The sequence below is a fragment of the Camarhynchus parvulus genome, chromosome 6 (assembly GCF_901933205.1).
Source record: "Camarhynchus parvulus chromosome 6, STF_HiC, whole genome shotgun sequence".
NCBI lineage: Eukaryota > Metazoa > Chordata > Aves > Passeriformes > Thraupidae > Camarhynchus > Camarhynchus parvulus.
This window is the reverse complement of record NC_044576.1, coordinates 30,971,736-30,999,236: the sequence shown is the minus strand read 5'-3', so window position 1 is coordinate 30,999,236 and position 27,501 is coordinate 30,971,736. Positions and strand designations below refer to the sequence as shown.

The 27,501-nt window shown below is 41.3% G+C and overlaps 1 protein-coding gene across 1 annotated transcript in view; it reads right to left on the bottom strand.

Annotated features, from left to right (window-relative positions):
* Window positions 1-27,501, bottom strand: part of TACC2 (transforming acidic coiled-coil containing protein 2) — a 116,577-nt gene that overhangs the window by 1,567 nt on the left and 87,509 nt on the right. Inside the window, 12 exon segments of the mRNA XM_030950686.1 lie at window positions 601-707; window positions 1,042-1,202; window positions 6,535-6,578; window positions 10,632-10,708; window positions 11,091-11,234; window positions 16,984-17,064; window positions 17,975-18,115; window positions 18,238-18,409; window positions 19,163-19,278; window positions 20,097-20,158; window positions 23,888-24,095; window positions 25,159-25,219. Coding sequence (XP_030806546.1) covers window positions 601-707; window positions 1,042-1,202; window positions 6,535-6,578; window positions 10,632-10,708; window positions 11,091-11,234; window positions 16,984-17,064; window positions 17,975-18,115; window positions 18,238-18,409; window positions 19,163-19,278; window positions 20,097-20,158; window positions 23,888-24,095; window positions 25,159-25,219 — 1,374 coding nt within the window.

Below are 27,501 nucleotides of genomic sequence, written 5' to 3'. Positions count from 1 at the left end.
CTCCCTTGTGCTTCTCTCAGATATCTCTGCTGGAGTCATGAATACGACTCAGGTAGAAGTGTTTTACGGCAGTTTCCAAACCTCATCTCCAGCTCCGGGGACTGTACTATGAGTCCTGAACACAATCCCTAGAAAGGCTTAATTGGTCATTATGTGGAGATCTACAGAAATAAACTGGCTAATGGCTTCTTTCTTGATTCTCCCATGAAAATACATTGAACAAATATAAAGACATTAACTACATGTAGAAATTTAAGGTGTTCTGTATGGTCAGGAGCTGGAAGAAACACCAGCACATTGCAGAAATTCTCATTATTGCATTTCTTTCCACTGTCTATCACAGAGCAGCCTGTGCTTTGCATATTGCAGGATCAGTTTGGGATGTGAGGTCCAGCCATAGGAATCCTTCTGCAGCATGAACTCCTGAAAAAATATGTACAGTCCATGTACCAGCACTGGAAGTGTCCAAGGCCAGGCTGGACAGGGCTTGGAGCAACCTGGTCCAGTGGAAGGTGTTCCTGCCCATGGGAGGGGGTGGAACAAGATGGTTTTAGGATCCCTTCTAACCCAATCCATTCTGTGAATCCATGACTCAATTACCTGTCCAGTTTTTCCTCAGCATGAATTTTGAGTGCCTGGTACCTCTGCTCCTCCTTCTTCACTCGTGACAAATATTCCTGCGCGCACTTCTTCAACACTTCTTCATTCTTAAAAGACAAGATGACATCAAATTTAAACCAAGAGGTTAAAATGCGAGACAGGCACCTGTTTGTGGGAGTCACACACAGTTGTTTGAAGGGCTGCAGTCCAACACTGACACCCCCTGAAAGAGAATATTACACCATGCAAAGAGCCTTACAATTTTTCTGTTTGCATTTGATAGCTGGCTGCAATCCTTCACCTGAAGATTATGGTTTGGCATGCAGAACATCAGAATTAGCTGAAAACACAAGTCCTGCCTTCTGTTCAGCAGCACAGGACATTTTGGTCCACAGAATCTGCTCAGCTCTGCTCTTTAAAGGAGATGTTAAGGTGACTCACCTTCCGAAATCCCTCCAGGACTTCCTTCATCTTCTCGTATCTCCTGAAAAGATCTGCCAGGGATTTCTCCACTGAGTTCAGATCGGCCAGAGCTTGCTCCTTCTCCACTATGAGCTGCTGAACAGTGTGGTGGGAGACAGATTTCTCTCTCTGTTCATCCTCTGAAAGAAGAGAGGAGTAGAGAAAAGAGAGGTTTTCAGAAGGGTAACAGGAGTAAGTCCACTGAGTTCATGATCATCTACAGTTTCTACTACACTCTGCCCTGTTTGTGTATTAGTAAATTTACAGGATCCAGAAAAGTCAGATTTTTAGACACAAGCCTGTTTTGGAAAACAGTTGCTAAACACAGTGATATTTAAATATTTTGATGTTGGGGGAAAATGTGAATGTATCTCTGTACTGCTGATTTCTTCACTCTGAACTCAGCTGTTCCCATGAAAAGGCAGGTGTTGGATTTCCCCTGAAGATGCACTAGCTGAAGGAAAGGACATTGATGCACATTCCTAGCACTGGCCACAAGTTATCTGCCATTGATGATAAATGCCTGAAATCTCCTGGCACCTTCTAGTCCTGCACAAACAAGGCACTTTGTTCAGTGGAATTCAATTCTTCCCTTGGAAAAGCAGTGTTTTACCAGCTCTCAGGATTGCTGGAGCAAGTGGCAGAAAGGAAATCTAACATCAGACAGACTTCCTAAGTGTAAAAAAAACTGCAAAAAACATCTGCCAAGCTCCTCTTGTGTATAGCTAAATTTCAGCCAGGGGTGGTGGGAAGAACATAACAGAAATACAAATCCATATGGAGGAGGTATTTTCAAGGGAATTGACCTCATAATAAGTTGGAATATCCACATAACACTGGAAGAAAAGGTCTGGCATTGTCTTCCAAAATGATGCATTGTTTCCTTCAGTCCTAATCTATGATTCTTGTGCCCATGTTTTAAGGGGTACTTAGCACGATACTGAAAGGAAAACCCACCCACAAAACACAGCAGTTTTATATTACCATTTTCCTTGGTTTATGATAGAAACTAAAACAAGGTTAAAAGTTCTCCTGTGGAAAAAGCATGGGCCATTTCACAATGTGCAACTTTTCATTTGGGCCTTCATATTTGGAAACATAAAGAACTAAACAAGTTTGGGGTTTTTATTTGAATAGAAGATTTCATCTGAATTATTTATAGAGCTGGTCAGCTCCAAAATGCCAAAGCTGATACTGTCAATTCCCAAACTGAGATTTGTCTCTTCCTTTTGCATATTCCATCCAAAAAATACACATTTTTGTTGGCTTGACCAAGGCCAGAGCAGAGATGATGCCACACTGTGCATCAGCTCCTGGGCTCCTCTGCTCACCCCTGACAGCACCTGGCTGGGGCAGAGCCTGACCTGAGCTTATTTTGCTCTGTGTGATACAGAAGATGAAAAGAACCAGAGAAGTTCTCAGGACCTGCTTGTAACACCTTCATTTTACTGGTGAACAAACACCTTTGACATGGCAGAGAAGCCCAGAGCCCTGTAATACAACATAACTTGGATATATTTAACACTTTATTAAAAAGAAACATTCTTTTCTGTTTTGCTTTCTTAGAGACACCCTGTATTCCTCTCTAATGTCAAAAGTAATGTGTTCTCAATTAAAACAAAAAAAAATTGTTGTCTTGTTTATTTTTCTAAAGCTCAGAGGTTGTCTCCTTGTGTTCCAGCACTAGATTTGTTTCATTATGCTGGAGATTACACCCTGCCTAGATAATTCCAAACCCTTTCCTGGCAGGATCCTGTTCTCTGTCACTGCAACTCCATGGGCAAGAGATCCATTGCATCCTCATCCAAAATATTTTAATGCATTTAATATCACATCCCTACTTTTTGTGAGACTGTTGTCTGAGGTATTTTAGCCACTTCCCTAGTTGTTTCCAGAGTGATCAGGAAGTTAATAATTCATGTCACACTCCCTCACAACTACTGAGCTCCTCCTCTTCCTCCCAGCACATCGTGGGGCCTCCTCTCTCCCCAGCTGGATCAGCTCCTCCAACACTCAACCCCCAGCACCATTTAAACTCACTCATGGGAAACTGGGGCAAATGCTACAGAATCCCAGAATGGTTTGGGTTGGAAGGTATCTTAAAGCTCATTTAATTTCACCCCCCTGCCATGGGCAGGGACACCTCCCACTGGACCAGGCTGCTCCAAGCCCATCCAAGTGATGCTCCCAAACCAAAGTGGTTAAATACAACAACAGGCAGAAACTTGGCTTGAGGGGGACTAGAGTTTTATGTGATACTTTCATAAAATCACAGAATGGTTTGGGTTGGAAAGGATCTTGTATTTTCTAAGACTATGATTTAGTGTCAATAAAATGTGCTAAGTCAAATCGTAGATAAGCGGCTACACATCCTTAATTCTAAATACATTTACGAGGTTATGTGATCAAAATATTTGAATTAAATGACTTCCACATCTGCAACACACCCTGCCCAGGGCTCACCAACAATCACAGCAGTATGCTCAGGACTAACACTATCCAAATTGACAGAATCAGAGCAGCACCACGGCAGATCCGCTTTCAGGCTCAGCTCACTACTACTCACACGACTTAATGGGAATGCAGCAAACAGAGAACAAAAGCAAAAGAAACTAAAGATGCAAAATGCTGGTGTGAAAGTCGGTGAAAAGCTTTACTTACCAGGCTTGCCTGTTTTGTTTTTGCAAGCAAATAGCAAGAAGCAACGAAAACGGAAGCAAAATAGAAAAATCGGGAATTGTTAGGAAAGCAGCAAATAAGTAATGCAACAACCTGTAATGCACAAAGCATAACATCTGTTTGTTTTTCACAAGGAGAATCTCATCATGTATTCAAATGTAAAGTAATAAAAAAAAATCTCATAATGCAAAATCTCACAATGTAAATCTCACAAATTTCATCATGTATTCAAATGTAAAAATAAGGATACATTTTTAACAGGAAAAAAACCCTAAAACAACAAATCAACATTAGAAAGCTGTCAGTGAAAAGGAATTGGGGTGGGATTTTGGCTGTGAGCCAGGTGTGTGGAGGGTGCAGGAACACTGGGGTCACCCAGGCTCTGCTCCCTGGCTGGCAGAGCAAACAGCACCAAGCACAAAGCAGCAGCACAGCCTGGAAAGCCTGGTCTTTCCTCTCCCCCACTCCTCAGGGTAAACTAAAATGTGTTAGGGGTTGAGGCAAGTGTAAGGAAAAAAAAAAAGAAAAAAAGATAAAAGCACAAGTAAAAAAATACACCAAGTGACACCAAACAGGGATCTCCAAACTGCTAGCTTGCACAGTGTGGCATGAAGTAATCACAGCAGCTAAGCTGGGTAATTTTGGGTTCCATATATGTGTGACAGCAAATACTGAACCTTCCACAGCCCTTGGAATCAAAGGCAATTGCAGTTTGCAATGCACATTTTTCAGTGCCTTTACAAGCAAACACAGGCAGTCATATATTGTTAATATGGGACATTTTCAGTACTCATTATGCACACACCAGCCTACAAAAAGCTCAGCAGGACCTATCAACCTCACTGAATATTCATCAAAGGGATTGGTGAAATTGGTTTATGTGCAGTGCCCTTCTAACAGGGCTGTATAAATAGTTCAGAAGGGTTAAATGATGAACAGAAACAGCACAGGCATTTCTTTTGTTAAGATGCATATTCTCCTTTAGCACTGAGGCATCACTAACAGGTCACTGAAGTACATGCAAATAACAAACACACATTTTCCTCCACATGTGGCATTCGGATGTGTGAATTCCTTTATCAGAAGGGACAGCAATTTACAAGAAATGGCATGACAAAGTGGGACAATTAGATAAAAAATTTACATTAAATGCAGGGAGAAGCCTCACATTTAACGTTTTACCATGCTGTAGGATTTGCATACTGCTCTAATTAACACAGAAAGGATGTTTTCTGTGCAGCTGTTGTTGGTTCAGTTCCTTTGCAAACGGACAGCAAATCAAATTACTTATAGCCACAGCCCTTAAATACTCACCACAGAGTATCTGAGAGGCTCTGATACTCTGAATCTGAAGTTTAAAGAGCTATTTACTCATAGTCAATGGCCCAATACTTACTGAACCTTCATTTCTTTACAGCAAGAAGAAGTGGCAGTGGTGGAATGCACCATGTACACCAAGGCTGTGCCTCTGCCCCAGGATTCCTATTCTGTATCTTACTGTTGCACTGCAGTCTCAAAATCTGATTTTTTAAAATCTGTTTCTCAAAAATAGAATTTGAATTATCTATTGTTAACTGTATGCATAGCTTGAGGAAAAATGGACAGGTCTTTTGTGTGTCTGTAGCACTGGCCAGATTCAGGGTGGAAGCCACACCAGGGTATGCAAACCAAAATGAAATAAGTTCTTTGCACACTCTGGTCACTCCTGCTTGAACACCTGAATGATGACAGTGACACACACCACGTCAGAAGGCAGCACATTGGCTCAGTTGTACATACAAAAGGCAATGGAGGCATAACACCAGAGAGAATGAACCCTGGCACATTATTGGTGTTTATTATTCATTATTATATGTATTTCGTTAATTTATTTGTTATAGTTGTCATTACCATAAAATTTATTTGCAGGTGCATTTTACCCTTCACTTGAAATGAGGCTGGGATGTCTCCCAATGGCCAAGAAATCCAGGAAGGCAGCAAAAGCACCAGACACTGATGCTCTTCTGAGCAACTCTGACCTTGGAGATCCCAAAATTCCCCTCAGCCATTTGCCTTTCTGGGAAACAACTGGAGCTGAAGCAGTACAAGGCAGCCCAAGCCACTGGTGCTTGTGCCTGCTATAGCCAGACTAATAAAAAGAGCTTTAGAAATCTTAGAGGGGCTTTAAAATCACATCCCAGGGGCCAGACCTCACGTGCTGAGGAACCACACGAGCCCTGCAACCTTTGGGTCTGAAGCGCTACTGAGGGTAGAGGTTTTTATCTGTGAGACATGCTGTCAGCAAAGGTGTTTTCTAATTACTGAGAGGCAAAACTTGTCACAATTTAGACTTAAAAGGAGACCTCTGTGTCAGTAAGTAACTGGGGGCGGGGGGTGTGGATTGGGCACTGGAAGGTCCCAGCTGGGATTGGAGTTAATCTTGGTTTTGGTCTGATCGATGCACTTAGCGCAGATAATCCCTGCTGCTGTGAAGAGCTAACTTTGGTATCTGCTTTTACACAGCTGTGAGCTGATGCCTAAGGGGTTTTTAGGTCACTGAAAGTCTCTCCTGGAGAAACCCAAGAATTTGAACTCGTTTCCTACGGGCTCTGCTGCAGAAGGGAAAGCCCTGAGCTTCCTGTGTTACCTGAACTGCCCGGGGGCTGCTGGCTGTGAGACAAGGCCCTGACTTTTCCTTTTCTGGTGTCCTCAGATGCATTCACAATTCCCTGCAGCATCAGCAGATGCAGCCAGCATCAAAATGAAGCCCACAGACTTCAACCAGGGAGCACCTTTCACAGCAGGAACACCTACCTATCATCTGAGCAATCGTCTTCTCATATTCCGAAACTATTTTTCTGTAAGAGGGGAAAACAAAAAAAAGAAAAACTTTTGGCAAACAACATCATTGCTCATGCTTACTTAGCAAATAACACTATCAGAAACTGAACTGTGGTGCTTTTAAGAGATACAGAACCCCATCACACTTTTATATGTTCTTTATTGCCCAAATAACAAATAAAACTGACAATTTTAAAACTGCACCTGATTTTCAACTCTCCATGGGAATCAATAAAGGTGAGGGGAGGAAGAAGAGATTGCTTTGAAACAGATTCTGCTTTTTGAAACATCACCCATTATGATCATGAACATAATCACACTGGCCTAACTCAATGATTACAAAGAGCCTGATTTTTCCATTACTTTCTCCCCTCTTCTCCAAATTTGTGTTGGTTTGTTTTTAATATAAACTTCAAGTAAACTTATAATTGGTATCAAGTAAAACTAACAGGAGTAGTGTTGGCTATCACCCAAAATGTATCTCATCTTCTAAATGAATCTTCTTATGCTTAAATGATTCACCACCACTTAAAAGAACAAGATCAAAATATTCAACTATGTAGCACAAAATCCATCACGTCCCATTTCCCAAATCTGTTTTTGAAGCAGAGGTGGCAAAATTCTACTTTTAAGACTGTTTTATTTCGTATACTCACGGTAGGCTTTGAATTTCCTTCTTGAAAAGAGGTTAGCCAAAATAAGCAGATTAAATGTGATTTAGAAAGATGATCCATCCCTTCCCAGAGCCAAATAAAGCTAATGAAATGAGACTAGCTTGATCTGTGCTTTGATTCATGAGCCACGCAGGACCGTCTACAAAAAACAAAATTACCCCACACTTCATCAGAAGTGGATATTCCAAGAAGCTCACTGGAGTTGGAATACACCTCTTTTGAAGTTCACTTTCACTTGCTCCATTTTTAGAGCTCTGCTGCAGTTGGTGAGGCTACAGAAAGGATGTGCGAATAAAAGTCAGTAAGGAAAGGAGAAACTTGCAGAGCTCCCCAAAAACAACTATAGTAACTCCAGAACTGCCTCAAATCTGAATCATAGATAGAACCCAGAGCCCTGAGAAGGTCACCTGGCCCTAAGGTCAGCAGCATCTCCCCTGGTCCTGCAGAACACTCAGAGAGCAGGGACTCTAACCCCAGCACTGGGATTTTTCCTTTCAACCATAAATGACACTTTGGAGAGCAAAGATAACAGCAAGGGTTTTGCCCTAAAAGGAAGGGTTTGGTTTCATGTCCAAAGCAGATTACCTGAAAAGCCTGCTGTAAGCAATGAGGATTTTAAAGCTTTGTCATGTCCCTGTGACACAAGGCACCTTTGGGAAGTTTTATCATCCAAGAAGCAGCAGCCAAGGACTCAGGGTACTTGGGGTAAGGAACACAACATTATAACACTGCAGCACTTTCCAGGGAAGGATTTGCTCCAGATTCATGTCAAAGGCCTCTTTCAGTCCAGCAGCCTAAATAATGGTCATTACAGCTGGGGAACCAAAGGATGCTGCCACACCATCCCTCTTTGGGAGGGCACATCTTAACCCCAGGCTGACACATTACTTAGGCTATTTGGAGACAGTCTATTCACTGACTGCACATTTGGAAGGCATAAAACCACCAGAATCTCAGGCTACAAAGGGTCTCAGAGGTCATCTGCTTGACTCCCCTTACAGAGTCATGATCAATCAGATCTCCAAAAAACCATAATTAAGTATTTTTTGCCTGCCTCTGGTTAGACTCTTGGATTATGGTAAGCCCACTGTGGTTCAGCTCTTTGATAGCTACTGCATTATTAAACCTCTCATTCTGGCTTCTGTTCTCTGGAGTGGAATTTCCTCCAAGTGATATTTCCTGGTAATTTAGATGAATTCAGGATGTTCCAGCTACCCTATGCAGGACATGGGTACAGGAGCATTGCTTTTCCTCCTCTGGGAAGTGATGCTTTTGTGCTTGCAGCTCTAAATAATCCCTTCACTTCCTGCTTATCATTATGTCATATCTCATTGCTGCATCTCTAATTTACCACACATGGACTGCTTGAACACTTCAACTTCCAAGAGAAATCTTATCTTGGTGCACATATGTGTATTTATCATTTTGTGACAATATTAGCCAGATTTTTTTCCTTTCATCCACACATTCCAGGCATGTGCCTGTGGGAGATCTGGCTTGGTTATTGTGGTTTTTTTTTAAAAATCAGATTTTCTGGAGGGTGGAGACATACACAAGCAAATTACTGTGTGGAAGATGAAGGTGCAGAACTACAGAGCGCCAGCTGCTCTGTGTCACCCCTGGCTCTCCTTCCATCAGGGAAAAGGCTGGCAGTGCCCACTGGCAGCCAGCAGACACGTGCACCCCGACACAGAACAGACCAAGCACCACACTTGAGTGTGAGCTGCACACTGAGACATTCCTCACAATCCCTCATTTTGTTCCCTCCTTGTTTGGCTCCCTGGGTTTGACTGCTCACAGCCACTCCGTTCTGTTGCTCCTCATTAAGCATTTCAGGGCTATGCCAGGGCTTTGTTCCCCATCCCAGCAGAGCACAAGGGAGGTGAGAGAACTCAGCTGGGCACTGGGAGGTGGCAAAAAAGAAATAAAGAGGCTGCCCTTGCCTTTTGCAGATGCTTCTCTTAAGATGCTTTGGCTCAGAGCCCCGTGCTGCTGCTATTCCAATCTGCCATGTGCAATTCCTGGCATCCATGCAAGCGTTTGTGGAGCTCTGCATTGCAGCTCCCTTCTACTCTCCCTCCCTATGCACAGTTTTCCTGGATATAAGTGATTGCTTATGTAGGTCATCACTAGATACAGAGTTTAGCTTTAAATCACTGAAACTCTTCATATTGGGAAGAAGCTGGTGCTAGAACAGAAGGGATTTTAAAGAAAATTCAGTCTTGGAAGTGACTGTATAAATTATTACTTTAAGGAGAGATGCTAAAATAATGTGACAGTCTCCGTTTCTTTATGAGTTATGAGGGGGGACCATTTTTGTTTGGTTTTTGAAGGTAGAAAATAATAAGCTTTAAAGACTCCATGAAGTATTTTATACACTCTCTTTTGCAATTGATGGCTTTCTCAGACTCAGATCAGTGAGCAAGGCAAGCTCATTGTTTTGTCCTCCTTATGGTCCCACCAACTGAAAAAAAAAGCTGAAAGCTTGAAAGGTTTCTCAACTGACTGAATGGAAGGCATCAGTGCTTCTTTGAGCAGCACTGCTCACATCATCCACTACAGGGATTTTGTTGTCATCCTTGCAAGTGGTAGGACCTGGGCTGGAAAGGAGGGTCAAACCATGTTCCAGTGTACAGATATTTAATGTAACAGAGGCAGGATGACACAGAAATAGAACAGATACAACCAGAACAAACTGAAAAGCTCTGGGTCCTTCTGTCAGCTCTCAAAGGGAACAAGAGAGCAAAAGCCAAGAGAACTATTGCTTAACTAAAATCAACCTTAGTGTGTGCAGTAATTAAAAAATCATAGTTCAAAGACAAGGGTGTAGAATCTCCCTAAAAGCCAACATTGATAGTCCAGAATGGTTCCTTTGCAAGAAATGCTTTTCTATTGACACTGGTTTGATTTCTATTGTTGAACAACCTTACAATAATGTCCTGGAGGCAGCCTGTACTACTGCAAACCTGCATGTTCTTCCCTACATTCCTTCCTTTTTCCAAGCAGAACTAGAAGTGAATTTAATGTGCATTTAATGTGCAGCCCTCTGCCAGCTCTGCAGCAACTCACACAGTCTGCAACAAGAACCTCACGATGCAATCCTAGTGAGAATTCACACACAAACCAGAGGAACTCCTTCCCTGGCATTAACCTGGAGTAAAACCTCCCTTATCTCAGTATTCTGAGGGTGTGAATGAGATCAGCAACACAAAACTTTTCAATGATTACCCTGAACAGTGGTGCCCACCATACAGAGAAAAGACAAAGGATCAGTTCAGGATCAGTGCAAAGCCTTAAGTTAAAAATAAAACTAAACAAAACAATTGTATGAGCATGGTACTCTGTTGTCAGGCTGAGATGAGGCTCTCTGACATGGTGATCAAGTTAATAACCCACCTCATTTCCATCACTTCCCTTCTGCTTTCTTCATATTTCTCTTTCCACTCAGATACTTCCCTTTCCTTGGCCACAATCTGAAACAGAAAACAAAGGGAAAAAACCCCACTGGATTATATCCATTTTTTCATTGCTATTGCTAGCCACCCTGATATGATACATAGCCTGGTAAAATACATAATTTTATTCCTATTTCAAGCAGCTTACCATTTTTATATAATTATATAGCAATGTCAAGATGCACAGTGTACACCTCAGGTTTAAAACCATAAAGATTTCATATCATATCTGCTTTTCACATCTGTAAAGCAAGTTAAATCTGCAGTGGAGCACCTTTTCCTTTAGCGTGGCTGAGGATGGCTCCAAGAACAGAACAAGTGATCACATTTGAGAGAAGACAGGCAAGAAGGCAACAACAAGGGGCAGGTTTTTCCTTTCCCAAGTTGTGGAAACAGTTACCTCTGCCCTGGCCAGCCGTAGTGCAGAGTCCAGGTCCTGCTGGGGGTAGAGCAGAGCCGTGGTGCTTTCTGCATCTGAGGCGCCGATGCGGGAGTACAGAGCACTTTTGGAGATGGAAACATCTGCTGGGATAGCAGGTTCTCTCTGTGGGTTTGTTTTTTGAAATACAAAGAAACAAACCATTAAATAAGTGTTTAGCTCATGGGTTTTCTGGGTGTGGTGTTAGGACTAGAGTTCTGTACATCTCTAAGTTAAAACACAGACAAGGAGCTCTGAATTCAGCAATCATAAAATATACATTTAAGATCCATAAGAAACACCAGGAGGGTCATGTTACCTTAACAGAGAGAAAATAAAGGCAGCACTTTGTTATCAATATTTTAAAGTCTTATCTTAGAAAATGTACTGCTTTCCACCACAACATCCACAAGAAATGCACATCAGCAGGAAGAATCAGATTTGAAGGCAGAAAGCTTGTTAAGGGGAATTCTGTTTCCATAAAAATAAATCAAGAAACCAGAAGCAAGAGGACAGCTCACTTTCTTAGGTCTGGCCTGTCAATACATGGCATCTGTCATAATGAATACCACAGAAAAAGTGTGACTGTGCAGGTGACACTGCTGCCCCACGGGTGTCCAGCATGCGATTAGTCAGTTAAATGAGGCTTTTTTTGCAGTTGTCAATTTTGCTCATGTCAGCAGCCTGGATTAAAAAAGGGAGAGCAGCATGTGAAATGAGGAGAGCAAAGAACAGGAACGTGACACTGAGATGCAGGAGATGTCTCACAAACAACTCTCGCCGCAAACAACCCACAAGAAAACTGAGGAGATTCCAAAGGATAGCCCACAGAACCCAGAATGGTTTGGGATGGAAGAGACCCTAAATCCCACCCAGTGCCACCCTGCCATGGCAGGGACACCTTCCACTGTCCCAGGCTGCTCCAAGCCCTGTCCAGCCTGGCCATGGGCCTGCCAGGGATCCAGGGGCAGCCACAGCTGCTCTGGGCACTGCCAAGCCCCCACCAAGGGCTGGACCATGAGTGGGGAGGAAAGTCAGGTTGATCAATGCCTTCTTCCATTCACTGCTGGAAATGGATATTCAAATCCTGTTTTCCTTGCTGCTGAAAAGGGGATAATGTATTTTCCCAGTTTACCTGTTAACTTTGTGCATAAAACAATGTATTCTGTTCCTTCAAGTTCATTAATGCTGTACCTAAGTCTTTAGGCTTTATCTGCAATAATTAAGAGTAGTAATCAAGAGTATTTCAATTATTTTTTTACATAAAAGAGAAAATAATTATTTTCTTGTATTTTGTTGTAAAAGAGGGTGGTGTGGTTTTGTTTTAGTTGTTTTGTTTGCATTTTTTAAAAAGAAAATAGCAGAGTCACGCTCTAGTGACTGAAGCACAGGGACGTGAAAGGAGTAGATAATGTCTGGATCAAGGTTCAGTCCTCATTAATTTCAACATCACATATTCTTGCCTCAACACTGGTAAAGAAAATTTTGCCAGATGCTATTCCATAAAACATTTACTTCCTCACAGTTCTTCTCACGCTGCCCAGCATCACAGAAAGCATCCAAAGCCACTGTTAATTTTGTTGTAATCCCTTGTGAGTTCCCGTATCACACCTGACTGAAGAAGCTGTATTAAAAACTGTACACAATGCACACAGGACCAGATGTTCTGGATATCACATCTGTAAAGAGCATGAAGAAACACTAACAACATTAAAAGACTAGGCAAGAAAATTTAATTACAACAAGAATAACCTAAACAGTACTTACAGAACACCTCACTGCATCTTCATTTACAGGAGACTGTCACTAATTTGCTTGGTATTTTTTGTTTTTACACCTAGGAGTCAATTGACTCTTCTAGGATTTATGGAGCAGGCTATCCCTTCTCTGGTTTTGCTACCTTTAACATGAACACCCCAAATAATGATCAATTCCAGCAGAATTAGGAGGTGCAAGCTCAAACTCGGTGGATTTTCCTACCAGAAGAAAAACCATTCCAAGATCTGTCAAAACGGCATAGCCTGTGCTCTTAAAAGTATCTCCCAATGTAAAACAACTACATAGGAAAAAAATACACCTAGGACACAAGCTCAGACACCTCTGTATATGCATAAATACAAAAAAAGGTTCTTTACTCCCTCCTTAATCAAAAAGTAGGAATAACTGAGAGATAAAAGAGGGCCATTAGATCATCAAAGCTGTCCTCCAAAGAAAGGCCACCGCTCAGATCGATCTGTTGAACTCCATCTGTCACATTTCAAAAGCCTCCTGCAGCTTAATTTGCTGGATCTCATAAAGAGATAGCTGGAAAATATTCATCGTGCCAAGAAGAAACACAAACGTTTTTCAAGCTCATATAAAAACATGTCAAAGTAACTGATGGGAGGATGACAATTTTTAAAGAAAAAGATATTTAAAGCATTTAATATGTACTTATAGGTATTTTTATATAGTGCACAACAGATCATTAATACACTTATGTTTTCTCTAGCTCTCTTTGCATTTGATGAAATTGTACAAAACAACAGCAATAATGACATGCAGAACAGCTTAAAATTTCCAAAAAAATGACCATAAAAACTCTTGGAGTTTAACCACTGAGTAGAGATGCTTGTAGCAGTGGTCCAACCAGTGTTGCCCTAACTCTGGAAACACCCTGCCCAAGTCACAGCTGGGCTCTCTGGCAGGACTAACCAGTAAAAGTCATCATGGTTTTGCTTCAAAAGCCAGTTTTACACAGGTCCTAACTGATGCATAACTCAGTAACTGTTATTTGCTGCCTGTAAAATATTCCTACCCTGAGAAAATAACAGCACCTGACCAACAGGATGATGGTATTACCCAAAATAACCCAATAATAATGCTTTAACACCTAATTGCTGAGAAGGTAAGCAGTTAATTGGGGTAATAATCATCACAGGGATTTGTAAGTCACTAAACCTCGCGCAGAAAGATTAGAGTCTTCAGGGGAATTACTACAAAATGTAGGTCACTGCAATCTTAGTGTAAATATCTGAGAGCTCAACACACTTCTCTTCCCAGCACCTTTCACAGAATATCTGACCAAAAGGGAAACAAATGCACATCTATTAACCAGCTGCAGTTATCTCACTTCCAGGAGGTCAGAGAGGAAGAAAATAGAGAAATGGAAGGAAAATGAAATCTAGTTTTTATCACAGCAGTTAGAGGAACGTGTGTTTAGCCCTGCTGGAAATGAGGCTGCCCTTTCCAAGCCCTTGAAATGCTGCCTGGGTGTGCATGGAATGATGGACTCTTCTGATTGATGTGTGAGCAGACAGGTCAATGCAGGCAAACGGAGACCTACTTGTGCTTGCAAATACATGGAAAGCCAAGGAAAACCCAAGAAAAACCCAAGAAGAAGTATTCTGCCTGTAAAGTTTTGCTAAAATCAATGGCATTGCTGTTTGTAGGAAATAATCCTCCTCCTACCATGACAGGCCCACAAAGCTGTAATGCATTAATCCCATTTTTTCCCATGCCTTTCCTTTCAGTTTTTATTTTCCTTGGATCCTATCTCAGCACCCACAGGTGTTGGACACAAAAAATTACCTCACAACATCCAAATGGAGACTGTTCAACAGAAAATAGTTAATTCACCTCAACACTGGAAGGCAGAAATATTTGGCAATGTAAAAGTAGGTGACTGGGCCTGCTGTTGTTTAAGTCTGTGACAAGAAATTTGGGAGTGGCCAAATAACTCCTCTCTGCCTGAAAACAACAAACTGCACATCCTTATTCTCTCTCCTAGTGCTAGCACAAAGTGCTTATATTTAATCTTTATTTTAGGTGATCTAATTTGTCACAACAAGTGCTTCTGTCTTTATTTATAATCCTATTCTTGTTACCCTCCCAGTCATCATTTAGCAAATGTTAAATGTAATTATATAGCATTCAGAAAATAACAGAGGCCAGCCATCCAGAAGGGAATTCTGCCAGGAGCATCCAAATTTAAGTCACTGCAGTCATCTGCTGGTTTCTGTTCTACTTAATCCAGGCCATCAGTCACTGTAGGTCACAAGGGGTGTCATCACAGGCTAATTTAACACTGAAATAGCAAAGTTATGCAAGGACAAAAGTCCTTCCCACCCAACATGACACCCATGGTGTTGGGCTACAAGCATTGCTGTGCCTGGACCAACATGGGGCTTTGTCATCATCAATGGCTGCTGCCAGTCCTCTGTCAGATGGGGGAGTTCTGCCTGTTTTCCCCTCCTCACCTCTGCTTATCATTTTGTTATCTTTGTTACACAGATTAATGACATTTCCTCAAAAGCCACATGAAATCCGTTCCCCATTTCTAAGGAGTTCAAAACTTGTTCCAACAAAACAAAGTGCTGTGATGATCTTTAAAATGTAACCCCACATTCTCTGAAACTTCTGCAGCTCACAATCTCCCTTGATTAACTCACAAGTATCCACAAACACACAAATGCATTCTCTTCAGTCTAAAATAGTACAATTTGTGAGTTTCTGAACAGCTGGCTGGTTGCAGAAATGCAGATTTTAAGCAGATTTTTTCTGTATAACCCATGAAGAGCATCTATGTAATATTATGTGTTTCCTGATGCTGGAGGTCCTGAATCCTTCATGTTCCAGCAAAGTGCTGGGAGGACAAGGAATTTGAGAGAGGATCTCACCTCTCATTCTCTTCCAACACCTGACATGACAGAGAAAGGGGACACAGTCACACACAGGAAAATTATTTTTGTTTTTCCTCCTTCGCTTTTTATGTTCCTCATTACAGGTTTCAGCTTGGTTAGTCCTTCTAACGAAGACAACAGCATGTTTTTCTTAATCAAATAAAAGATTGTAACCACTCTAAACCATACTCTAAAATACTCCTAAATCTGTGAGGAATGTGTTTACCTTAGTAAATATATGTGCACAGCAGAAACAAGGTGGCTCCTGGGCTATTTAAGGCATGTGAAATAAATCAAATATGATCATTGTTTTTTCAGAGGAGTACAGTTAACCTTAAAAAAATCTTTACTTTTATGAAGTAGCTACTTAATAACTTTAAAGCATCAAGAGATTCTACCCTGAAACCAGCCCAAATGCTATTGTGATGCAATGAACTCCAGGCAATTTAGGATTGGCCAAAGACTTTCTGCTGACCTATTAATGGACAGTAGAAGAGGAAGGTTACTGGAGAAGGACATGTCAGAAGCACATTCTCCTCATTTGGAATGAAATGTCTCACTGCAGCAGGACACTGCCATCCCATTCAGCCGATACCCTTTCCCAAGGAAGCCACCAACATTCATGGAATGACTTTTTTGGCTTTCCAAACACAGTGAGTTCCATGTGCATCCCTACAGCAGAGCAAAGCATTTCTGTGAGGCACAACTAGCCAGCAGGACCTGGAAGTAGCAATGAAAAAAATAAGATTTAGATCTTTATGAATAAAGACACATTGTGATGTGAGGCCTTTTTTCCTTGGGAGCTCTGCAGCCCTTCCAACCCTGCTGCAGTCCCTTTCTTCAGATGCCTGAGGGCAAGGTTGACTGATTTCTTCACTTCCAAACACTGAGGGTCAAAGGTGTCTGACTTCAAGCTGAAAATACCATCAGAAGACAGAATGTCCTTATGGCCAAAGCAGGCCTGGTACTCTTCACCATCAAACATTTTAGGACAAATCTTGCTTCAGAGAAATGACAAACACCACCTGGACTGCAGAACCCAACTCCTGCTGAAGGAACGCTGCTGCTTCTTGCCTGTTGTTAATTGGGGTGTGAGTGGGGTGACAGCATTTCTGTGTCAGCTCTGCTGCCAGCATGCTCCTGGGGTCCCCCCAGGACAAGCAGCACTCGGGCTGTGCACACTCACACACACAGGGCAGGCACAAAGCAGGTACCTTGGAGCGCAGGGAGGAGAGGGCAATCTGCCTGGCTAACTTCAGAGCTTCTATCCTCATGGCAGCAAACTCTAGCTCCTCCTGTCCAAGGGTTTGGTGGGGGAGTCCCCCACAGGGAAAAAAATGTGGTAAGAACATGGTAAGAAATGTTTGACACACGCAAAAATGGGCAGTTAAATTTTAACGTGAAACTTGGACAATTCCTGGGTGACAAACACCCCAAATTCCTCTCATGGTGAGGACAGTGATGCAAAATTCCAGGGCTTGGTTAGTTTTGAGGCAGCTGTGCAGAAAAATATTTTTTATTAGGTGATCAGTATGAACAATACTTCACGTAAAATAAATGTTTTCTAAAGCTAAAGCTGTTTTATCACAGACTCCTCTCCCTTTCATTCCCATTTTATGTGAATTTATGCCACATGTCAATCTTAGTTCAACCTTTGCTTTTTAAAAATTTCACTGTAAATATTCCAGAAAATATGTCCTGACATACAGAATTGTTCTGCAGATCCATTTGCTTTTCCTAGAAGAAACTATGCCAAATTCTGCATTAGAGAAATTACAAGAAAAACAAAGCCTGATTTTCATTTCAGCAGAATTAGGTCCTGAATCTCAAAAAATGAATCTATACATACAGACTTACTAAGGCCAGGTGACAAGACAACTCTCCACACATCAAGTCCTGTGCTCAAGCTTAAAAATTTGCTTTGGAAAGACTTCTGGAAAATACATACATTAGAGGTACATAGGATAGGTGTTGAAGAAATTTAAGGTTATGTATTATATGAATTACATGAGTTAAATGAAAATGTCTTTGTTCCTCAAGTCTTTGAAAGGGGAGAGTTACTTTAGAAAGAATTAAATAATTCTTTTAATTCTTTTCCACATGCCCTCCAAGCCTCCCTCCACCCCTTTTAGATGAGGCAAAGCATTCCTTTGCCTGTGTATGGACAAACAGAAAGAAAAGGACATTTATATTTCTGCTACAAACCTGAAGTTTTTGAGCAAATACTGGGGGTTTTTTTTCTGCCAGGTCAGGATCTAGATATTCAGGCTGATCACATATTGAGGCTTTCTTAGATATCCTATTGAGAAGAGCATCAGCAGAGACAAAGGAGTCTTCAGGAGATGCCTGAAGGGTAAAGAGGAGGCTGAATAAGCAACAGAGACATTGCCCAAGCTGTTCGGGCCAAAAGCAAAATGCAAAATTTCTAGAGGAAGATGATTCCCAAACTCTTATCATACAGGACTCACGATTTCAACGGCCTCTGGAGTTGTTCCTAGAGTCATGGCCTCCAGGTCCTTCTGCTTGGCCTTGTCAGGGGACTGTAAATGTGCCTCTTGGCTGGCAGCGAGGACTCGGGACGCTGGGTGTGGGATTTTCATGCCAGAGGACTGCTGGGCTTCAGGGTCTTCAAAACTCGACCTGGAAAAAGATTGTGCACATGTTTTCAGCTTCACAATTCTGCTTCTGGGAACCGCTGAGCAAGGCCTATTCATCACTTTCATGTGTACGCGTATATATAAAAATATATTTATACACACATTGTTTCAACTCAAATGTACATCATTATATCTCGTATCACTTTGAAATATCCTTTCAAAACAATGCACTGGAGACATCAACATAAAACCAGTTCCATCAGAAATGTCACATTTCTTCAGTATTCCTCACTTGCCTTTTTACCCCTTTCTCACTGTGACCTACCTCTCTCCCAAAACACAACTCTTACTCACAAGAACAGATGACCTTGACAAGCAAAATTATTGGAAGTAAACACAATTCCCACATCGTGGTCTTATGAACAAGAGCCCTTGTTCAGAAAATGTATCCAGGGAAAACCAAGTGAAAAACTGCAATTAACAGATTTCTACATTAATGTGAAAATTACCTCAGTATCTGAGGAAAAAGCTTTAAGTAGGAGGCCACTGCCCAGTAAAACAGTTGCCACTGTGACTATTTAGTTAGAATGTGAAGGAGAAATCCATGTCCTTATTCCACCATGAAACTTGTGTCTCTTTGCCCTCTGCTCTCTATCGTATGTGTACACAGATGGAGATCTATTTTTAAACAAATAACTTGGCAGTACAGAGGCAGAGAGAGGAAGAAGTTCCTGTGTATGTGCTCTGAGGGTAACCCAGTCCCCTGACAGGCTCTGCACTGCTCACTGTGACCTACCCTGAGCAGGGAGTTGTGGAGTCAGACAATCTGATGGGAGGTGATTTCACTGGGCTCTCCTGCTGTGCATCAAACATTAGGTACAAGGACTGCTTCTTCTGGGTGCTGTCATCCTGCTGGCCACAGGGAAAGAGAAACTCATTAAGCAATTCAACCATTCTCCATTAAAGATAATTCAGGTCACTGAAGCCTTTAGTGAGCAAATGAGTTGACAGAAAACTAATAATACAGGGCTGTAATGCTGATACTGACATGGATCCTCCCAGGAAGAAACTATTAAAGGACAAAACCTAAACAGTTCACTCTTTGTAGTGGCTCTTCTTCTCCCAGTTTGGGGTTAATCAGATTTCTGCTTCTGTCAGGCAGGAGGCACCCCTTGGCTGAGGGTGTTACTAAAATACCCACTGAATATTCTCACTGCTTTAAGCACCACCTGAATGATTTTCCTAATGTCTCCAGTGGATATCCCCTCATTGGATCCAGTCAGGCTATCAAATCCATGACTAAAAAGAAGGTGAAAAGAGTGATAATGTACAGTGCTGCATTCTAGACCTCACACTAATTCTGTCTCTCTCCTGGCTCCCTCCAGCTTCTTCAAACTTTTACTCCCAATTTCTTAAAAGAGTTCAGCAGTTGGTGTAGACAGCTCTGCACTCTGCACTGCTGGAAATACTGATTGGCTTTGAATCTCCAGAGAGAACTACTGTGATGCTAGCTTAGAAATAAAATAATGAAATGGAAAAGCTTTACAGGACACAGGACAACTAAGCACAGGCAATTTCCCCCAGTTATGCCAATTTCAAGGAATGGGTTTTGCAAATCTGCTGCAGGCTCATTATAATTAATTTAAAGGGTGGTGAGTCTGAGGGCATTACCAGGATAGTATATTCTGACAGGGGAATGCAAATGAATGGAAATGGAGGTGAGAACTTACAGGCACAGAGGAGCCTATTTTCTCCATATATTCTATTTCATATGAGTTGCCATATTCCAATTCTGCAACAGAAACAAAAAAAGAGGTGTTAATACATGCCATGACATGATTTTTTTTCAGAAGTAAATGAGAGGTCTTCTCATTGACAAGAGCCACTCCCACTCTGCTCAATACTTTCCAATGACATATTAAAAATAGATTACACAGAGAGAAAGTAAAAGGCGCTAATATTCACTCATTTTCAACAATGAACCTGACACATTTCAGGCAAATCAGCTTGCCAGAAGAAAATTCTGCTTTTTAATTTGCCCCAGGGACCAGAATATTGAGAAGGTTTCAGAGTCATTTCAGAGTACAGACAACTTTCCCTTATCATGTTATCTTATCACAGAAAACACATTTTTTCAATACATGGCAATGCTGATGCCGATTTCTTTTAAACATATTTTAACAGTTGTTGAGAAAAATTAATTTCTATTTTTTCATGTTTATCACACTCTTAATTCAGAACAAGTACTGGGCTATCACTGAAGAAAAAGGAACCTAAAATACCTGAATGCTCATGAACCAGGGATGAGGCACCAGCCCAGTTTAAGGGGCTGTTCTCACATTTTGTTTTCAGAGAAAGAGTCTAAGGCAGGAAGATTTACAAAGAACCCTAAGTCTAAAATTTAATAAAAATGCAAATCTTTACTGCTTCTCTGCTTCTCATCTCCCAGTTACACTGAGGGGGATAACCAGCATTTCTCCCCAGTCCATGGTCACCCAGTAGTTGATACAGAAGCAGACAAAACTAACACAGGAAAAAGATCATACCTTCCTGCACTCAAATAAAAGCAAACTTCCTACAATGACAGCTTAATTTAAAATTAAATGCATAATTAATTTGTCCAAATGCTGTACTTTGTTCTGTTTCCATGACTTAATTCAATAAACCACTTGCATAATTTGATTCTGACTCTAAATAAATCCTAAGGAAATGCACACTAGCATTTGCATTATGATAAAATCATGTGCTAAAATCCTTCTAGATTTGGGCAGCTTTTGAAAAACAGAGCTTCCATTAAGAAGATGATAACCACCATTAAAATGTTTGATGTTTAAAAACAAATAAACCTGAAGAGAATCTCTAGCCTGATTTGTTAAGAAAGTTTTAGAGGGTTCAATGTGATTTTACAATGCTTGATTTGCTTTTTTAGTAATAAAAAGCATCGCACAAGGACTGTAATTCCACAAGCTATGTATTTTGTCAAACAATCACTGAAGAGGAGGAGCCACAAACCCTCAGTACTGGTTGGGGATATTCACAGTAAAACTTGTAAGTGAAGAGAAAGTGTAATAGGAGGCTCCTCACGTTGAAATTCCTAGCACCATATGTTTTTAATGGTAATAGGGAGCCAGGCAAGATGGACAACCTCCTGGTGTCAGATACCAGCAACAGCCTTCTCATTCACTTCTCTTCCTAGTGAAAGCAAAACCCAAACTGGTAGGATGAATTCAAACCCTCTATGAGGAGCTGAACGGCAGGAAAAAGCCTGAAATCCCAGGAAACAGCAGCAAGTGTTTAGAAACTGCCTCTCTGTATCCCATTTATGCACAGACAGCCCAGCGAGGTGCATCAGGAGCATTTATGGAGCAGCTTTGTGCTCCAGAGAGCAAGCCCTGGGTGTCCAGGCAGCCTCAGGGGCAGCAGACGTTCCGGCACTGTCCTCTGCTGGCACAGCCACAGGGATCCTCCACCTGCCTGCAGCACTGCCAGCAGCTCTGCAATCCCAATCCAAACTGACTGCTGGGACAACACACATTTCACTTCACTGCTGATTAAAAAAAAAAAACCAAAAAAACAAACCAAGAAAAACCAGGCAGGACACAGATGGAAATAGTCCAAGTAGAAACAAAAGGAATAACTCGGCTGGCTAAACGCAGTTTGTGTCGTCTCACTGCTCTCAGGAGTCTCCAGCACAATTCTTCTCTCTCCTCTCCCCTCAGACATCATCTCCCCTTCAAAATCTTAGGCTCTAGTTATCTCTGTACATTCAAAATCAGAAAAGCCCAGGATATCCCACGAAGCAAGATAATTATCTTTTATAAACACGTACAACAGACTTACTAAGTGATGTCCTCCAACTCCTCCTACAAATAGCTGCAAGATTACATCAGAATTTTCTGCTAATAATTACAGCTTATTTCGGGTCTGTGCAACAGGAAAATGGCAGCAGCTACAGGCAGTGCCTGAAACAGATAAGGGCTGGATGCACTGGCTGGCTCAGGAGCCAGTATCTGTACAGATGCAGTGTTAGGTTACAGGGTAACACACGGTTGTCTGGGAGAGGTAAAAATATCTACACTGAGAAACAGCCCTCAAATTACTCAGAAATTTCTCAAAGCTGCAGGAGCAAGACTGTCAAGGGGAAAAAAAAAATTATTTTTAAGAGATATGAAAAGCAGAAGCATTGTTGATTATAATGAGTGAGTAATCTGAAACCCCGACTGTACCATGCAGCACACATGAGACAAGACAATTACCATTTAATTAGGAGCTTTGCTCACTTTCTTCTACCCACTTTGAAAGCTAAAATGATTGTTTCAGAGTGTCTCTCACTATTCTTTTGTTCCATTTTCTTTCATATAGTTGCCATCTTCCCAGATTTAGGGATGCTTATTTTCTAAAAAGTGTTTTTTAAGTTATTTTTTAAAATACAAATACAGGGAAGTCAATGTCTAAAATTTATGATTTGACCAATAAAGACAAATGAATTCATCCAGACTGAAATATTTATCTGTTTAGAATACTCAACAGATTTCAGAAAATCCCAGGGCACAAAAGCATGTGCATATCAACAAAAGCACTGTGACTGTTGTTGCTTTTTGATGTCAAACACCTTGACAAAAAAGTTTTTAAACAGGCAAAAAATTTAGACCCAGCCTAAAATGGCAGAAAGTAGATTTAATGGTAGATTGGGACAGGGACTGAAAGGCTGGGGGGAAAAAATTAATTCTAATCAAGAAGAAAAAGTTTAAGCCAAGTTAAACATGCTTCCCACCCACAAAGCTGAACATCTGCCTTTGGAGCAGATGTTGCAAAACAGAATTCCCTCTGGTAGCCCCAAGGAAGGCCACACACAAATTTTCTTAATTCTGTCCCTTCCAACTTTCACAGACCTGGAATGACAGTTCTCTAAATGGAAACTTCCAGCTTTGGCTCCCAGCTGCTCATAGGAAAGTATGGCAGGAAAAACTTTCATAGTTGATCTAGTAGGGAATTTTATCTGGAAATGTGAATGGTAACTATCTTATAGAGGGGATATCCTGGACACTTTTTGCATGAAGATACCTGGAGCCCAGGAAGCTGGACAAGAGCTGGCATGGTATGGGTATTACTGCAATACAGAAAATTTGAGCAGAATTTTAACATGGGACCTTTCCCCATGCAGGTTAAGAAACAGGCTCAGGCAGAATCAGTAGTTCAGTGACTCTGGAGCAGTAGCAGACCCCATTCTGCTGTGAAGGCACTGAGAAAACACACTGCTCACAGAGAAAAACAATCACACAAAGGAAGCAAAAGCCTTTCTCTGAAGGATCTTCTCATTTCCCTTTAAGCATCTTTTCTTTCCTGAAAACTCAAGGCTGGACTGCTGAGGTCTTACATTCAGCTCCCCAGAATGGCCTAGAGAGCACAGCACCATTTTTAGGGTATCCTAATAAGAGTCTGCATTCAGCAGAGCACAGGCCAACATCCCTGGCCAAACCAAGCCCTCTCTCTCAGCAGACCCCCCTGGCTGGAGCAGTACCCTCTGTGGGAGAGCTGAACTTGGTCTCATTGACGAAGGTGGACAGGTCAGAGGGCTGAGGGTAGTCCTGCTTGTCCGTGTTCAGGTCCACAGTCATGCAGGTCCATTTCTGCCCCGTCACGGAGGACGCCAGCTTCTCCTCATCCGTGGCGTGAACCACCGCGGAGATGACAGGAGGCGTTTCTGGAGTTGGCAGCGGAGTGGGATCCTGCAGCAAACAAGAGCCAGTTAATTCCATTATCTTTCACTAACACATGGAACAGCTCCATCTCTGAATTCCCTTGCACCACCAGAGCCATCTCTTTAATTCCATAATCTCTGCTGCAGTGCTGTATGAAATACTTAATGGAAAATACTAACTCTACCAGCAGCAAGTTTTCCCAGTATAACTAAGCTCTTTGATGATAAACACTTGCATTGCAAAGCTGCTTTGATAACAGGGAAGAAAGAAGATCCAGAGCTGTTAAAATCTGTTATGCACTTGACACAAGTGGCACACATCACCCGTCACTGAAGTCCCTGACTACCAAAACTGACTTTTCAGGCTTCTCTCACAGGAACAAACCCTTGTAGGGCCACAAGGTCATGAACTCTTTCCCCTCTCTTCGCTTCTACACTGTCAAGCAGCACAAATAAAAGGGCAGGATGGATAACAGGAAGAGGAGCAGCAGCACGGAAGGAGCTGTGCCACATCAAAGCAGTCAGGCCTTTAGAAGAGCAGCTTTTGTCAACTTCTCTTCCAAGAAAACCACCTGCCAGCAGTTTACAACATGGAATCAAACTATCCAAGCACATGCTCCTGGGAGATCAGCCCACTTGGTTTATTTCTATTTCCCTTCCAGCCCACCAATTTGGACCATTTAGTTTCTTACTTCCTAATCTAAAAATTCCAGGGTGGATAGCGATAGTCTTGTTTTTCAGACTGAAGATATTTACTCATATCCTTGCTCCATCTTAACAGAGGGCTTTCCAAAGTACATTAGCTAATACTCTAGCTGGAATTCCCAGAGAAAATATTAGATCTACTACATATTGTATACACACTTTTAGAGGACAAAAGATTAATGCTTTATGGTAATAGCCCAGCATGCTATACTTGGACACATGCATATATTCTTTACAAAAATCTCCTCTATTATTGAAAGTACAAGTCTACAACAAAAATATCTTCTGTTATTAAACATACAATTCCAATTAAATTAATAAAATTTCCTTCTTTTTACCCCTTCAAGGACTCAAATTACATGCATCAAAATAAGGCAGCACTTTACCTGAGAAGGAGGATCTGATAGTGGGGATCTTTTTGGTGATTTTTTCACCCTAAATGTATCACTGAAAATAAAGTTCAAACTGTTAATATGGTAACAGCAGCAAGAATCAGGTCATTTCACACTTAGCAAGAGACAGCCACAGACAATGCAACCTCTGTAAGCCCTTCTGCATTAAAATCCCATCCATTAGGAAGCAGCACCACAGAGAACCATGCCATGGGTACATATTTTGTCATGCACTTGGAACAGGCCTCCATCCCTCCAAAGCTGAGAGCAGCAGGATTGCCATATTTTTCATGCTAGCTCCTGACACATTCACAGAGCAGACTGCATTTCAAATTCAGCTGCAATTCAAATCCCTGCTCCACCACAGGCACCCTCCAGGGCCCTGTGGAAATGATTCAGCTTCTGTCTGCTTCAGTTTCACATCCCAAAATTAGGTCTAACCCACACCTTCACCTGAGAATTCAAACAGTGATAAACTTAGGCTCCAATGACCCCAAAAACCAGGAAGAAAAAACCTGGTTTGCTTTAGATGAACTATATAAAACCATCTGAGGCAGATGCTGTTCCCCAGATGCCAGAATGAGCTGTGTCATTACAAATGGGCACACCAGACCTTTTTAAAAACAAATACAACAAGAAATATGGCAATTCTGCTTCCAGTTCCCCTGACACCTCACAGTGTACACTGGGAGCACGGACACTGTAGCCCTCCAAAAGCCCACAGGTTTCAGTCAAGCAAAATGAATGAAGAATATAAATTATGTCATGATGGTATATAATTATTGATGTTGCCTTTATTCACAATTGGCTAAAAATATTTTCTAACCAAGAATAAACTAATTATTTGTCTATTCTCTTGATGCACATTGCCAGAGTTATTCAAAACCACTGATGTTACTAGCTACAAAAGGGAGTAAAATACTCTAGCAAACTCACTGATAGAGACTTTATGTTTGAACTGAGATGCAGTGGCAAAAATGCCTGCCCACCAGGTCATCCCTGATCAACGATGACAAGGCTGACACCAGAAATTCTAATGGTGGGTTTCAATGGGCAGAGAGTAAATCAGTACCATATCTAGAGGGGAAAATAAATTGGCCAGCTGAATATTGGTGTGTTCAATGCCATTAATTATCCAGTTATGATGACAGAATTAATTAGGATAACTTTTTCCTTCAAGAAAGACAAGCATTTTATGCAGTATTTACAAGGAATTGATTGTACAATGTTGTTCAGTGGTAGAAATAAAACTTCCATATTTTAGCTCAAGGATACAAAATTTCTATAGGTTTTAAATGAGGATCTTCTTTGATAGGCAACAGATAATGAGGCAAACTCAATCACAGTCAGGCATCTTACTTAAAATAGCTTTCATATGTGCAAGTGAAGTGAAATCATTAACATAAAAGCTGCATGCTGAATAGTAACTGATCATGCTGCAAAATAAATAAGTAAAATTAAAAAGCCCATAAATCAAAGAGGAAATTTGAATTGTTAGCTTAGAATTACTTACAACAGAGAACATACAGACATCACATCTTCTACCATCCTAAGACAAATAAGACAAAGAAGAGAGACAGACAGAAGGAACTGACAAAAAAGATTAACCTACAAATACTCTGTTAATGTTAATGTGTTAAGGCAATCTGATCATGCAGATTTTCTACCTGTATAATCTTAACCCCTACTTTTTATTTTGAAATACACAAGGAGAAAATAAAAATATTCATCAAGTCCTTCAGTGTTTTCTAGTTCAATGTTATACTTTTAAAACATTTGCATCTTACAAAACACATTTTTCAAAGCTGACACCTTCAAGTTAATTCCTCTCAACACACTAACTGTCCTTGCCTGCCCTGATGGAGGCCACCTGCTTGCTTTTCAGAACACAGTATTTGTTATTATATGAGATGCAAAACTGTTCTTGAATGGCATCTAAGCTTAAGGAGAGGGCACAGTTATTCCAGGTTTTGTCATGTTTGCTGATGTGCTGTGACAGCACAGAAAATGCTACTTGACCATTTCAAACCATTTACCCAGGTCAGGACAAAAAATGACATTTCTTTAAATATCATCTGGTTTGGCTCTCTCCAAAACCTAACCTAGTGTTCTGACAGAGCAAACTGGTTACACCCAAAGCAGAAGCAAACCTTGCCAAACAGCTTAGACTAAGAGAAGTTTTCATTTCCTTATAAGCTTGGCAGCACCTGCTCATCTCTCCTCACGTGCAATGCTCATGACAGCTGGCACCTTCCATTTCCAAACAGCCTCCAGCCATCCAAGGGCTTCCAGAGCAATGCCTGCACAAGCAATATCTCTGCAAACCATCATCACAGT